The following is a 14,313-nucleotide window of genomic DNA, read 5'->3' on the forward strand; positions in this document are numbered from 1 at the left end:
GTTGTGCAGAGGTAAGGCACACACATACAAGATAAGAAGGGAACACAACAACATGTCTAAGGAGCTTATCTGCTGGTATCACCATCGCTTTGCAAACAATGCAAACCAGAGAGTGATGACGGGCAACTAATGGTGAGTAACTTTCTTCTTTACCCTCATTGTACCATTGACATTTTGTTGCTGACGTTAAATTCGCCTGCACTTATCTAATTGACTGTGGTTGAGAGGTCAGTGCATTGCCTGTTAGAAGTTACGATGTGGAGCTTCCCCCACCTCAACCAAAGCTCACAGCAACAAACCAGACTTCAATAATGACTCATGGAAAATACCAGATAAATGTAGACATCTGTTTCCAAGAACATTTAGCTTAGACTTTCATGATTGCCGATGTGTCAGGCGCAATATTGGGTGTGGATTTCTTGTTTCATTATGCAGTTGCAGTAGCTATTGGCTCGTTGAGCATCTGCCTAGGTACGCAGGGCATTAAAGGCACCCTTGGACGAGGTCCTTTGCCTATATTTGATGACAGATGGGATGACACCACACATAGCAAACTTCGAATCCGTGCTGTGTGCACACACAGCAATGCAGAACATGGTCCATCACATCAGGACTTCACCCAGTCAACCAGTGTCTCGGTGCCCGTGCTGGTTATTTCCTCATCATTTCAACGCAGGAAAGGCAGAATTCAAAGAACTATGCAATCGTGTATCATCCATAGATCTGACAACCCACGGTCATCATCAAAACTTCATCTAGTAAAGAAGAAAGACGGGACATTGAAACCATGTGGAGAATACAGGGCACTCAATACCCATGACATCCCTGCTCGTTATCCAGTACCATATATTAGGGATTTTACGCACGCACTGGCAGGCGCAATCATTTTTGGTGTCACCGATTGCTGGAAAGCAAATCACCAAACACCGGTCACACCTGCTGATATACCGAAGACAACTGTCACGACACCATCCGCCTTATTCAAATACCTCCGTATGCCGTTTGGTTTGAAAAATGTGGCACAAACTTGGCAACAGTTTGCCAACAAGGTACTAAGATGTTCACTGTACTGCTTCACATACCTCAGTGACATTCTCATCTTTTCAGCGTCTAAAAAATTTCATTAACTGCATCTAAAGACTGTGTAGCAATGCATTGATGTGTACGGCATTTTGGTCAATGAATTAAAGTACTTTGGCAGATACCATTCTTGGGCAGCAGCCATACAGACACTAGCCGGTGAGAACATAGTGGGAAAACAAACTTTGCAGTGGACACCAGAGATGTTGATGGCATTCCGACTGGCAATTATTGGGGATGCTAGCCAACAAGCCATTGGCACAGCTCTAGACCTGCATGTCGAAGGCTACTGGCCGCCCGTTCTGCTCTAACATAAGCTTCCATCTTCACAAGTTAAATGGAGTGCTTATGATAGGGAATTGTTGGCAATTTATGAAACTGTCAGACACTTCCGGTCAGAAGTGGATGCCAGACCGTTCACAGTTTTCACACACCACAAGCTGATTACTTTCATCTTCAGTTGGAACAAGGATGACTGCTCACCACGACAATTTAGACAACTTGAATTTATTGCCCAGTATACAAAAGACCTGCAGCAAATAAAAGGAGCTGAGAGCGTCTTGGCAGATTTCTTGTCTCGGTTGAAATTGATCTCTCTCAGCCTGCTGAACACAAAGAGTTAGCCGCTGCACAAGAGACAGACCAACAACTCACGGAATTCTGTTGCGACAACGCATCCGGGTTACATCTCCGACAAATACAACCAGCTGGTGAATGTTTCTGAGATTGGTGTGATGTGTCACAGAGAGAACAGAGAACTTTTGTACCTGAGAAATTGTGACGGCAATTATTTGACAGCATCCGTGGGCTGGCTCATCTGGGAATCGACGCCAGTGTCAAACTGGCCACTGACACATTCATGTGGCCCAATTAATTAATTAAAAAAAAAAAAAGAAGAATCAGAAGAAGAAGAAAAAGAAAGAAATAAAGAATTAAAGACTGCCATAGTTGGGCAAAAATATGCTTAGATTGTCAGAGGGTCAAGACTGGACGACACACGCACAAAGCGGTAGGATACTTCACACTTATAATGAAACATTTCAAACCAGGGTGTATACATGGATGAGGGAAAAAAATTCCCGGATTTCCCAGTTAAAAATACACTTTCTCCCAGATGAAAATACACTTTTTCTGTGTTAAGTAACAGTATACTTTTCCTCAGAACTGTAAAACTTATCATTCCTTTCAAGGGTTGTGTTTTTATACACTGGCGTAGAATTTCCTGGCACTTTAGAAAACGAAAGTCATGGAAAAAAACACGTTTTGGAGAGATGTCTGATGTGCAGCAACAAGAACAGAAGTGTAAGCCAGTTGTAGCTCATGTCAAGCGATCTCGCCAGCTGGTGACAGCAGATATTCAGAGCACAGGACACGTGATGTAATCAGCCAATAGCAACATAACTGTTAAGTAGCGTGAACACACAAATAGAAAAGGTAATGGTTTAAATTAATATACATAGTGTTGCTACAAGAAAAGAAAAGCTTTCATTTATAGTATGGTCTCTAAGATTAATAAGCTGCAAGAGAAGCTAAGCTTTCGCACATAATGTCGATATTTTTTGCGCGTGTTACACTTTAAGATACATCACACAAATGTGTCAGTAAAATTTTTAACAACATAAATGCCTGATCTCCTGGGCTCGAAAATATTCTAAATGGCCATCGTCAAAGATTTTATTTTTGAATGAGAGTCAAACGCTCTGTGATTTAAAAAATTCATCGGACATTCGCACACGGAGTTCATCTTGCGTAAAAAGAAATTTACTTTGAAAGTAACGCTTTCCAAACAACCAATTGGAATATTTTCTCATGACCTGTTAGACATAGGTTCATTTGAGCAGTTGCCACAGAGCGCCAGACAACAGGCGTCGCCGCAGTAGGGCATCTACGGTGATGCAGGAAGCCCGTACGTGTAAAACATTCAAAGATCTTACATTATGTCATAAAAGAAACAAGACATCAGAGGATACTCCAAGAGCATGGGAATTTTGTGACCCATAATAAAATGCATCATTCGGCTTAAAATGCACATTCGAATGCCCAGATTCGGATGTAAATTTTCTTGGAGTACCAGTACTGTATTATCTCATGTTTGGTTCTTCATTATGGCATAATGCCATACGTTCTAGAAGATGGAAACATGCACCTGAAATGCAGCAAAAAGTTGAAACTAGCCAATATTGTGGAATTAAACACATTGCCTCAGCACAAAAGATTAATTAAAGTGAAATTTCTTTAACAAATCTACAAAAATAACTTCATTGTTCTGCAAGGCGATTAATGCTTGACTGTCAGAAAGGTAATGTTTCAGATTTTGATGTACAATGGGATAGGAATGATGTTGGAAATAGGATCACATTTGAGGAAGTGGAGAAAATGGCCAATAGATTGCAGTGCAATAAAGCGGCTAGGGTGGATGAAATTAAGTCGGAACTCATCAAATACAGTGGAACGTCAGGTCTTAAATGGCTACACAGGATAATTGAAATGGCATGGGAGTCAGGACAGGTTCCATCAGACTGGACGAAAGCAGTAATCACACCAATCTTTAAACATGGAAATTAGGCCTCTTAGAGGTTGTCAGGACCAGATCTTTAGCTTACGGCAAATAATGGAGAAGTGTTAGGAGTGGAACAGGGAATTGTATCTATGCTTTATAGATCTAGAAAAGGCATATGACCGGGTTCCTAGGAGGAAGTTATTGTCTGTTCTACGAGATTATGGAATAGGAGGCAAACTTTTGCAAGCAATTAAAGGTCTTTACATAGATAGTCAGGCAGCAGTTAGAGTTGACGGTAGATTGAGTTCATGGTTCAGAGTAGTTTCAGGGGTAAGACAAGGCTGCAACCTGTCTCCACTGTTGTTCATATTATTTATGGATCATATATTGAAAACAATAGACTGGCTGGGTGAGATTAAGATATGTGAACACAAAATAAGCAGTCTTGCATATGCGGATGACTTAGTTGTGATGGCATATTCGATTGAAAGTTTGCAAAGTAATATTTCAGAGCTAGATCAGAAATTTAAGGACTATGGTATGAAGATTAGCATCTCCAAAACGAAAGTAATGTCAGTGGGAAAGAAATATAAATGGATTGAGTGCCAAATAGGAGGAACAAAGTTAGAACAGGTGGACGGTTTCAAGTACTTAGGACGCATATTCTCACAGGATGGAAACATCGTGAAAGAACTGGAAGCGAGGTGTAGCAAAGCTAATGCAGTGAGTGCTTAGCTACGATCTACTCTCTTCTGCAAGAAGGAAGTCAGTACCAAGACTAAGTTATCTGTGCACCGTTCAATCTTTCGACCAACTTTGTAGTATGGGAGCGAAAGCTGGGTGGACTCAGGTTACATTATCAATAAGGTTGAGGTTACGGATATGAAAGTAGCTAGGATGATTGCAGGTACTAGTAGATGGGAACAATGGCAGGAGGGTGTCCACAATGAGGAAATCAAAGAAAAGCTGGGAGTGAACTCTATAGATGTAGCAGTCAGGGCGAACAGGCTTAGATGGTGGAGTCATGTTACACGCATGGGAGAAGCAAGGTTACCCAAGAGACGCATGGGTTCAGCAGTAGAGGGTAGGCGGAGTCGGGGTAGACCAAGGAGAAGGTACCTGGATTCGGTTAAGAATGATTTTGAAGTAATAGGCTTAACATCAGAAGAGGCAACAATGTTAGCACTGAATAGGGGATCATGGAGGAATTTTATAAGGGGGACTATGCTCCAGACTGAACGCTGAAAAGCATAATCAGTCTTAAATGATGATGATGATGATGATGATATCAGAAAGGTGGAAACAAAATAAAATCTAAAACTAATTACATATTTTAGCCTTCAGTAATTATGTGAATATATTTTAATTCGCTTGATAGCTCCCGGCGACAGAAATCCGTTTTGTTTTCATTTGATGTGAGAGCAATAAACAAAGAGTACACAGCAAAATCACGTAACGAAAACACAAGACACGTGGAGAATAACAACTTCCCCTACAATTCAGACTGCTCTGTGCATCGGGTCCGCATCCACAATATTCCCGAACCGGGGCAATATGGTGCTCCCCCTCCCTCGAGCATTTCACGCAGAACGCCAAAAATGTAAGAAATCAACTCTTAAAAAATATCTTCATTTTGTTGCACACATCTTTCTGAAGAGTCTAATACGTAAAACATATATGTTCGAGGGAACATAAGACATGTTATTTGGTCCTAAGTGTGCCAAAGTGCAGTGCCACGCCTCTTCACACAGCATTCTACCATCGCACGTTTCTGTATTTCGGACTGTGGAATTCAAACGTGTAACATTTTGTAATGGGTACCATCAAACTATATATATATATATATATATATATATATATATATATATATATATATAACAGAGGGAAACATTCCACGCGGAAAAATATATCTAAAAAGAAAGAAAGTGATGAGACTTACCAAACAAAAGCGCTGGCAGGTCGATAGACACACAAACATACACACAAAATTCTAGCTTTCGCAACAAACGGTTGCTTCGTCAGGAAAGAGGGAAGGAGAGGGAAAGATGAAAGGAAGTGGGTTTTAAGGGAGAGGGTAAGGAGTCATTCCAATCCCGGGAGCGGAAAGACTTACCTTAGGGGGAAAAAAGGACGGGTATACACTCGCGCACACACACACATATCCATCCGCATATACACAGACAAAATGTCTGCTTGTGTCTGTGTATATGCGGATGGATATGTGTGTGTGTGCGCGAGTGTATACCCGTCCTTTTTTCCCCCCTAAGGTAAGTCTTTCCGCTCCCGGGATTGGAATGACTCCTTACCCTCTCCCTTAAAACCCACATCCTTTCGTCTTTCCCTCTCCTTCCCTCTTTCCTGATGAGGCAACAGTTTGTTGCGAAAGCTTGAATTTTGTGTGTATGTTTGTGTTTGTTTGTGTGTCTGTCGACCTGCCAGCACTTTCATTTGGTAAGTCACATCATCTTTGTTTTTAGATATATTTTTCCTACGTGGAATGTTTCCCTATATATATATATATATATATATATATATATATATATATATATATATATATATATATATATATATAAAACCAACCTCACAATTGATACTGGATGGGATTATTTGTAACCGGCAGAACAAGAACTCTTCAGAAAATTTGCAATCTTTACGGCCTATTAGCTAATAACTTGCTGTTTTGTGTGACGTAAAATTAAATATAGGATACGTAAAACCACTAAAGACAAGCAAACCAGTACACATTTCTTTATTCCTTAAATCCTAGCATTTGTTTCTCTCTTATCTTGCCACTGCTTTATATGGTGTACTTTCCTTTCTGTGAAAGAATATCAACTCATCAAAGTTCAACGTTTTGCTAAAGAAAAAACGAAATGTCGTCGTCTAATACTATAAAAGCTGTTAATGCAGGTAGTACCCTAGACTGGTGTGGTTTATCGATCTGATTACGTATATTTTGTCATTGTCTGCTAGATAAAACGAAATAGGCCTGCCTAATATTGCAGCAATTGTTACACACACCAAATAAACGAGACTGTTTGGGCACAAATGGCCATTTTTATAACACGACCAATATCAAATGCCTATTGCACCTACTACAAGCAAAAAGTTTTATGTTTGGAAACAATTTCACATTTCATTCATACTCTCTAGTTTCTGAAGCATGAGATCGAAAAGTGGTAGTACGAAATTTTATATAAATTTGGAATCCTCACATTCTTCCATAATTTGTGTTAGTCCCCGTTTCTTCTCCTTCCTCGTTATAACAAACTATCTTGTTATCACTAATTCTGTAACTATTCCTGCCAGTGTCAAAACTTATTCTCTTGGTTAACTTCACTAACCCTGCCACAATCACCGGTTTAGTTATCCCACATTTATTCTCCAGTTAGGCTTTATTACGTGCTCATAAAATGCGTTTTCCGTGCTTTTCCCAGAATAGAACTTTAGCGGCTGCTAGCCGGGGACTGTATAACTGGCCCTTACTAGTGTAGCGGTCTGGTGGAAAATTTGTCAAAATTTCATCTTCTTGGATACACAGAGAAGATCATACGTAATCTTTGTGACCTGTTATTCCTGTTAGTCATTTATTTCCACTCTGGTAGTCTGAATCTATGGATTTCGCTAGTAATTATAACAATGCTGATCATTTGCAAACCCAGTCAGCCACATAAACAGCGACTGGCATTCACCCGTTCGGTTTTATTCCACTCAGCTCGTATAGCCCCGTCCCCTTTTGTCTGCAGGAAAGTTTATTTCTAGATGCGACGGGGATTCCCCTGGCAGAGGCATCACATACACTATGCATGTATTCAAAAATCAACTTATGATTCATTCAGAAATCAACTTTGTATTTGTTCAAAAATGTTCAAAAACCAACAGGGATGCGCTTCAAAATTACATGATTAATCGATAGACCAATGTGCACTGGATGCTAGGCGCTGTGTGAAACAAGGTCTTTTTCCTCCCTGAAATTGCGGCCCAGGGCAGATACCTCAGTTTCTACCCGCTCCCTATTTCCGGGCCTGTTACGCATACGTGAATCTGGCAGCTTAGGCGCACCAGTAAAATTTTTGTGGATATCTGGCAGCTTGCTGCTATTGCTAAACTGGCACACTTCTGTAGCCAGAAGCGGGAGAAGGTACTACTCATACGCGACTCAACTGCGCATGAGCATGAGCTCGCTCGCAACCGCTCAAACGAATCTAATGCAAACAGTTGTGACGTCACGCTCATCGCAGGCAATTTGTTGTTATGAAGCATTGCATAGTCTTTCTAAAGCCTTTGACACATTTTGCTGTTGGCAGACGCTTGTATGAGCACTGTGTTTTGTTGTATATGGAGCATTTCCTTTGCAACTTAAGTTTTATTTTCTTTTTTTCTCTTGTTCATGTTCTATTGCTGCATTATTATTCTTCAGTAGCGAGATACAGTGATATCCTTTGTTAGAGAATTGGTTCTTACCAGTCAAAGTTAAAAAATTTAATTGAAAACTAAGACAATGAAAAATTCCTGGATTTCTAAAAAATTCCCAGGTTTTTCCCAGTTTTCTCCCGGATGAAAAAATTCCCTGGTTTTTACCGGATCTCCTGGTTGTCCCAGGTCGTATACACCCTGCACAAATGTGCACCTTGACATCTTTAGGAACATCTATTGCTGTCAGAAGGATACCTCATCACTGCAGTGGACCACTTCACCAGATGGGCGAAGGCGATTCCATTATCAGACATTTCCACATATTTGGTGGGACAGGTATTTCTTTCGTTGGGGATTGCACATTTCAGATGCTCTTTAGAAGTCGGCAGAGACCAGGGGCATCAATTCGAATGGACGCTATTTTCAGAATTGGCCAACCTCTGCAGTTTCCACCATCAGACCACAGCTTAACACTCAACAAGCAACAGAATGGTGGAAAGTCGAGATAGAACATTGAAAGCATCGTTAATGTGCCATTCGCAATCTTGGTCGTCAGCTATGCCACTGGTTTTCTTGGGCCTTCAAACAACATTAAAAGTGGATTTAGGAACATCCACTGCAGAACTGGTTCAGTATGAACCCTTACGACAGTGTGTAGCGTTCTTCACTGATCACACCGGGGCACAACAGAACGAACTGTCTTATGTACTGCAAATGGTGGGCGAGCATATGGCCAGACTTCACCCATCCGCTGTATCAATACTTGGGGCAGTAGCTACGTTCATGCACAAAGATCTACAATCATGTACACATGCGATATTACGGACGGACGCTGTCAAGTCGCCACTGCAGCCCCCATAATCTAGGCCCTACAGAGTGCTCTTCCAGGACGAACATACCCTGCATATACGTTACCAACCGAAGAGAATGTACATGCTGAACACGAAGTGTCACCTTCCACACTACTGGAGACGGACGAGACCATCTCAACGCCACAAGAGGAAGTGGTACCACCACTGCCAGCACCAGAGGCTGGAGAAGTTTAATCAACACCTTCAGTACACTAGCTGGGCGTCGGGAGAAATATAAATACCCTACATTCCTGAGGCTCTACTCTACAGGAGGGTGGGTCTGCATGGGAGCCACCAGAAGAACATCCATGAATTTACAGTGAAGTGTAGCATATTCTGTGGCAATGAGTGCACAGATGACCTGCTTGACTATTCTTTGTTATTGATTGACTTTTTCAGTTGATTATTGTTTGAACTTTTAAAAAAATAAAAAGTTATTGCCCAACTACTTCATTAGGTCTCTTTAACAAAGATAAGCTGTAGTTGACTAAAAAGATTTTGTGGTCTAACTTTTATGAAGTCTTCTTTCTTCAAGCTTTTTCTTGTATCTGCTCAAATGAAAGAATCTCTTGTTCCAAAGGCAACTGAATTTAACATCTATACTGGTGTTTACCACTACCTGGTAACGAAGCCACTACCTGGTAACGAAGACCATTCTGAAACTTCCTGGCAGATTAAAACTGTGTGCCGGACTGAGATTCTAACTTGGGACCTTTGCATTGCACGGGCAAAGATCCCGAGTTCAGGTCTCAGTCCAGCAGTTTTCATCTGTCAGGAAGTTTAGTATCAGCCAGCACACACACTGCTCCAGAGTGAAATATTCGTTCTGGAAGATCATTCTGTGTTAGCTGCAACTACAACGAAAGTATTTCTCTCTTCATGTACGACTCGGATTACACAGTTCCACTCCTGTCCTCCATGCAACAATAAGCAGTCTCTACAATCTGCAAGAATCATATTAAGGGCAAAAGTTTACTCACTTCCCTTCCAATGCTTGAGCTTTGACTTCTTCCAAGGAACCTTCATTTATTTCCCACATGTGGAGAGAGTTATCGTCACACAAGGACACAATGCGGCCCTAGGGAAAGAAGTAATAGAAAAATAATAAAAATTACACACACTTTCTTCAACATGAAATCCAGATCAGTAAATTACTAACCTCATTTGGTATGAACACAAGCCTTGTGACTGCAGCCTCGTGGTTTGTGTGTTGTCCATAGAACTCAACACCGGGCTTGCCAAAACTGTTTAAAGTTTAGGAAAATTATTGGCTATTACAGAAATGAAATGTTCACACAGTCCACAATATCAAAAAATTATCTAACAATCCAAATTATGAAAGCAATAAGTCCACAGTTCAAAAAGAGCTGTAATGTGATTTTGGTCCATAATGCATACTAGCATTGTTATTTACTTAATACGAAAGTACATAAATTTCAGTTATCACCACCACCACCACCATACTACTACTACTACTACTACTACTACTACTACATTATTACTGATTGGTCTAAACCACCCAATGGCAAAGTTATCAGTGCTCATGATAACATATTTTGAGGCAAATATGGTTATCCAATCCCAAATTAATAACTTAAAAATAAAAATTCACTTCTCCCTGGCTCTTACAGCAGAGTGATAATAGTCATTAAAACATGAACAGGCTGCCTCTTAAGACTTTGGGACAGGTACTTTTTACAGAACAAGGTACAATGTTTACATTAGGTCCAAATGGGAAGGTTTGTTGGGCCAAACGGACAATGAAATGGAGCACTGGAAGGATAGAAAATGTGTATATTCGTGACAACAGGAGGGACGTGTGAATGTGCGAAGCTGAGATATTTGGAAGGGGGGGGGACTCCAAAAAAGAGAGGGTGGGGGGTGGGGAGGCTCCCGAGAGAGAGAGAGAGAGAGAGAGAGAGAGAGAGAGAGAGAGTGGGGGGGGGGGGGCTGTGGTTTAATAACAAAATTTGGGAAAGGCTGAGGAAGCAGAGCATTGCACTTGAGGTTTAAGAAAGGACAAACAAATGTTGACAGGTTAAGGGTAGTTAGAAAACCATGCATCTATCGAATTATCAATGTGTGAAGCATACAACAACTTTGATAGTCACACTTTAGTGACAGATCCTACCAATAACCTGCGGTAATTCCCATCCTGTAAGCTAAGTGGACTGAAGGCTTCTACCCAGTCACTCGGCAACCATTCTGGTGTGGCAATAGAGGATAGCAAAATGAATAGTGAAGTTTCAAATTTCGTGTTTAAGAAATCCTTAACATAGGAGGATCATACAGACCTTTGAAAAACAACTGAAAGAGACACTGGGTTCAGAGGGAATCCTTATTTGTTCTCCAGCAAAACTTGTAGGACTAGCAGTACTGGAAGAATGGTTTCCGCAACCTCCTATCTTCTCTGAGTGCTAGGCCCACAATTTTTGTATGAGAACTTCTGTGAAGTCTGGAAAGTAGGATACGAACTACTGGAGGAATTAAAGCTGTGAGGACTGGTCTTGAGTCATGCATAGGTAGCTTAGTAGGCAAAGGTTCTGTCTGGGTTTGATTACCAGTCAGGCACACAGTTTTAATCTGCCAGGAAGTTTCTTATCAATACACACCCTGCTGCAAAGTGAAAACTCATTCTAGATTGATTTACAAACCTGTTTTTGTTTAGGGATAACACTAAGCTACAATAGATTTTGAATTATCTTCTACACTTTAGTATGTGTACATTGAACTGTTTGCAGTAAGGTTTTGTAACTGTGTAAATTGAATTATATAAACTTTTTTCACATCTCCTTTGCGATGTGTGGGAGGAAAACTAGTATATGACTACTTCTGAAAATATGTTTCTTGTGGTGTTCCACATCCTTGAGGATCTCTTACTATGGGTCTATAGTATGAACAGTGTATATAATGTAATTTAACATAATTTTAAGAAATAAAAAATGTAAACATATGAAACAATTTTGAAGAGAAAACTGCACTGTGTGGGAACATAATTGTAGCTAAGGTTTAAGCTATTTGAGCAGAATGGAAAATAAAAGGAATCACAATGGTGACAGTAAAAGAGGTACATACAAGGAGCATCACTGAGACTTCAGAGATGAAACTGGTAGACAGTTTGGCTGGTTACTTCCACATATCCAACCATCCTATAAGCACAACAGCTGGATATTCAGCCACGCGTTATGATAAAGCATGTCTTCAGGTCTTACCAAAATTGTAGAGCTCAGATGCGGAAAAACCGGGCAGGTACTAGCATTGTCATTCATGAATGAAGCATATGAATAATATATTGACTGACTGGCTACATTATTTGCTTTGTTGCACATTGTAAACACATTCAGTCAGTGTTATTTGAGCTTATTACCGAAAACAATCTATTAATTGCAACATAAATTACAATAAAAGCAATTTGGGAAATATTTTGATAAAAAAAGTGACAATTATAAATTTGTCACTTGTTTGCTCTGCCGAGTTCAAATTTCTCATGGTGGAAAAAGAAAAGAAATCTTACATGGTAGACTGGTTGGCTGGATGATTAAAGGGGGCAAACTATTAGATCATCATACCTTTTCTATCGAACAGACAGGACTACACGACTGGAAGCCGCCAAAAGCAGAGTGCAATGGGAGGGCATACATCCCCACTCCCGCCATTTACAGAGGTATCCCACTCAGAATTTGACTAGAACAGACTAGCAACATTGACAGAGAAAGAGAAGCACAGACAGACAAAAGATGAACAAGTCAAACAGACCACATGAGATGGGGGAGGAAGAGTAAAAGAGCAGGTAGGGTGAGCCCAGACAGCTGCAGCCTGATGTGAGCAGAGGAGGCAACAGAATGCTCTGCCAACCCCTCAATGGGCCAATAAGGTTAAGTGGCCCTCCCTTAAAGAGACTGGTAAAACATAAAACTAAGTCAGCCACTGACGCACTGTGTCCCAGCACCTCGGATAGCAAGTCGGGGAGATTAGAATTCTGGTGCAGGGCGGCTAGGCTCCCCACCGTGAGACAGGAACCACAATAACAGCAGGGAGGATCGTTGTGACAGAGGAGATGACCAAGAGTCAGCAAAGTACAGCTAAAGCAGAACTGACAAAAGACAGTCCTGGCAAGAGGCCTGTATGGGGGATCTCCAGAGATTTGTAATTTCCCTTATCACCTGTAGTTTGTTCAGTGAAGTCAGAGTGAGACATTTTGTATTCCAAATCCTTAAAACTTGACAGAGTAATACTGAACAGAGGTCTGTTTTCAGAATACTGATCAAGAGTCTAGCTAACTGGTAGCCAGTTCGGCCAGGCTATCAGAGAGTTCATTCCCTGAGATCAAAACACGGCCCGGGCTCCGTCACTGAGTGTCCACATTGCTCAAGGACATACAGGAAATTCTTGATAGCCATTACCAAGGGATGGTGAGGGTAACACTGGTCAAGAGTTTGCAAACTGCTCAAGGAGTCGCTGCAGATGAGAAAGGACTCAGTGATGAAAGTACAGATATGTTCAAGAGCACGAGTGACGGCTACCAACTCGCAGCAAAAACACTACAGCCATCTGGCAAGGAATGCAGTTCAGTATGTCCCGCACAAGTATAAGCAAAGCCAATGTGACCATCAACCATTGAGCCATCAGTATAGACCACTTCTGATCCCCGGGATGTGCCAAGTATGGAGAAAAATTGGTGGCAGAGGGTCTCAGGATGTACCGATTCTTTCAAACTTTCTGATACGTCAAGATGAAGCTGTGGCCAAGGGGTGCACCCACAAGTGTGGGTGAGAGGGCCTAGAGAAGAGATGGTAGAGGGAACACCTGGAGTTCAGGAAAGAGGGACCGGACGGAGATTGTGGTCATAATCCCTGATTTGGGCCACTGTTACGGCGAGATGGATTTCTGCGTTTGTGAAAAAGAGATGATAGTCTGGATGCTTTGGGGAGCTGTGCAGCATAACTGACAAACTGTTGTTGGCACCTGATCTACAATGGAGAACCCCAGAATAAATAAGTAAGCTGTTCACAGGGCTAGTTCTAAAGGCTCCTGTCACTAGTTGAACCCTGCAGTCGTGTATCGGATCCAGCAACCACAATGCTGAGGGTGACTAACTGTATGCCAGACTCCCACAATTAAGACAGGATTGTATCACTGCTTGGTAAAGCTTCATAAGGGTAGTGCAATCTGCATCGCAGCAGATGTTCCTCAGGCACTGAAGTGTACTAAGGTGCAGCCAGTGGCTTTAGGCTAGTAAAGACGGGGAATCTGTGTCAAACAAGCATCGATGACCAGTCCGAAAAAAAACAATAAGTATCCACCACAGAGTAGTCGGTCATCGAGGTAGAGTTTTGGTTGTGGGTGAACAGTATGTCGACAGAAGCGCACGACGCGAATCTTGGCAGCTGAAAACCGGAAGCCAATTGTGAGGGCCCTGCCTGCACATTTTGTATGGCGCCTCACAGTCAATGTTCAGCGACACCC

General features: G+C 41.5%; 1 protein-coding gene across 7 annotated transcripts in view; it reads right to left on the reverse strand.

The window, feature by feature from the left end:
- Positions 1-14,313, reverse strand: part of LOC126235704 (lethal(2) giant larvae protein homolog 1) — a 337,149-nt gene that overhangs the window by 247,150 nt on the left and 75,686 nt on the right. For all 7 annotated transcript variants that reach the window (XR_007544801.1, XM_049944464.1, XM_049944463.1 and 4 more), the window contains 2 exons: positions 10,007-10,091; positions 9,828-9,925 (listed from right to left, as the gene is read on the reverse strand). Coding sequence is in view for 6 of the 7 variants with exons in the window: in XM_049944464.1 (XP_049800421.1) it covers positions 9,828-9,925; positions 10,007-10,091 (183 nt within the window). In the remaining variant the exon portion in view is untranslated. The remainder of the gene's footprint in view (positions 1-9,827; positions 9,926-10,006; positions 10,092-14,313) is intronic.

Source organism: Schistocerca nitens, chromosome 2, assembly GCF_023898315.1.
Source record: "Schistocerca nitens isolate TAMUIC-IGC-003100 chromosome 2, iqSchNite1.1, whole genome shotgun sequence".
Lineage (NCBI taxonomy): Eukaryota > Metazoa > Arthropoda > Insecta > Orthoptera > Acrididae > Schistocerca > Schistocerca nitens.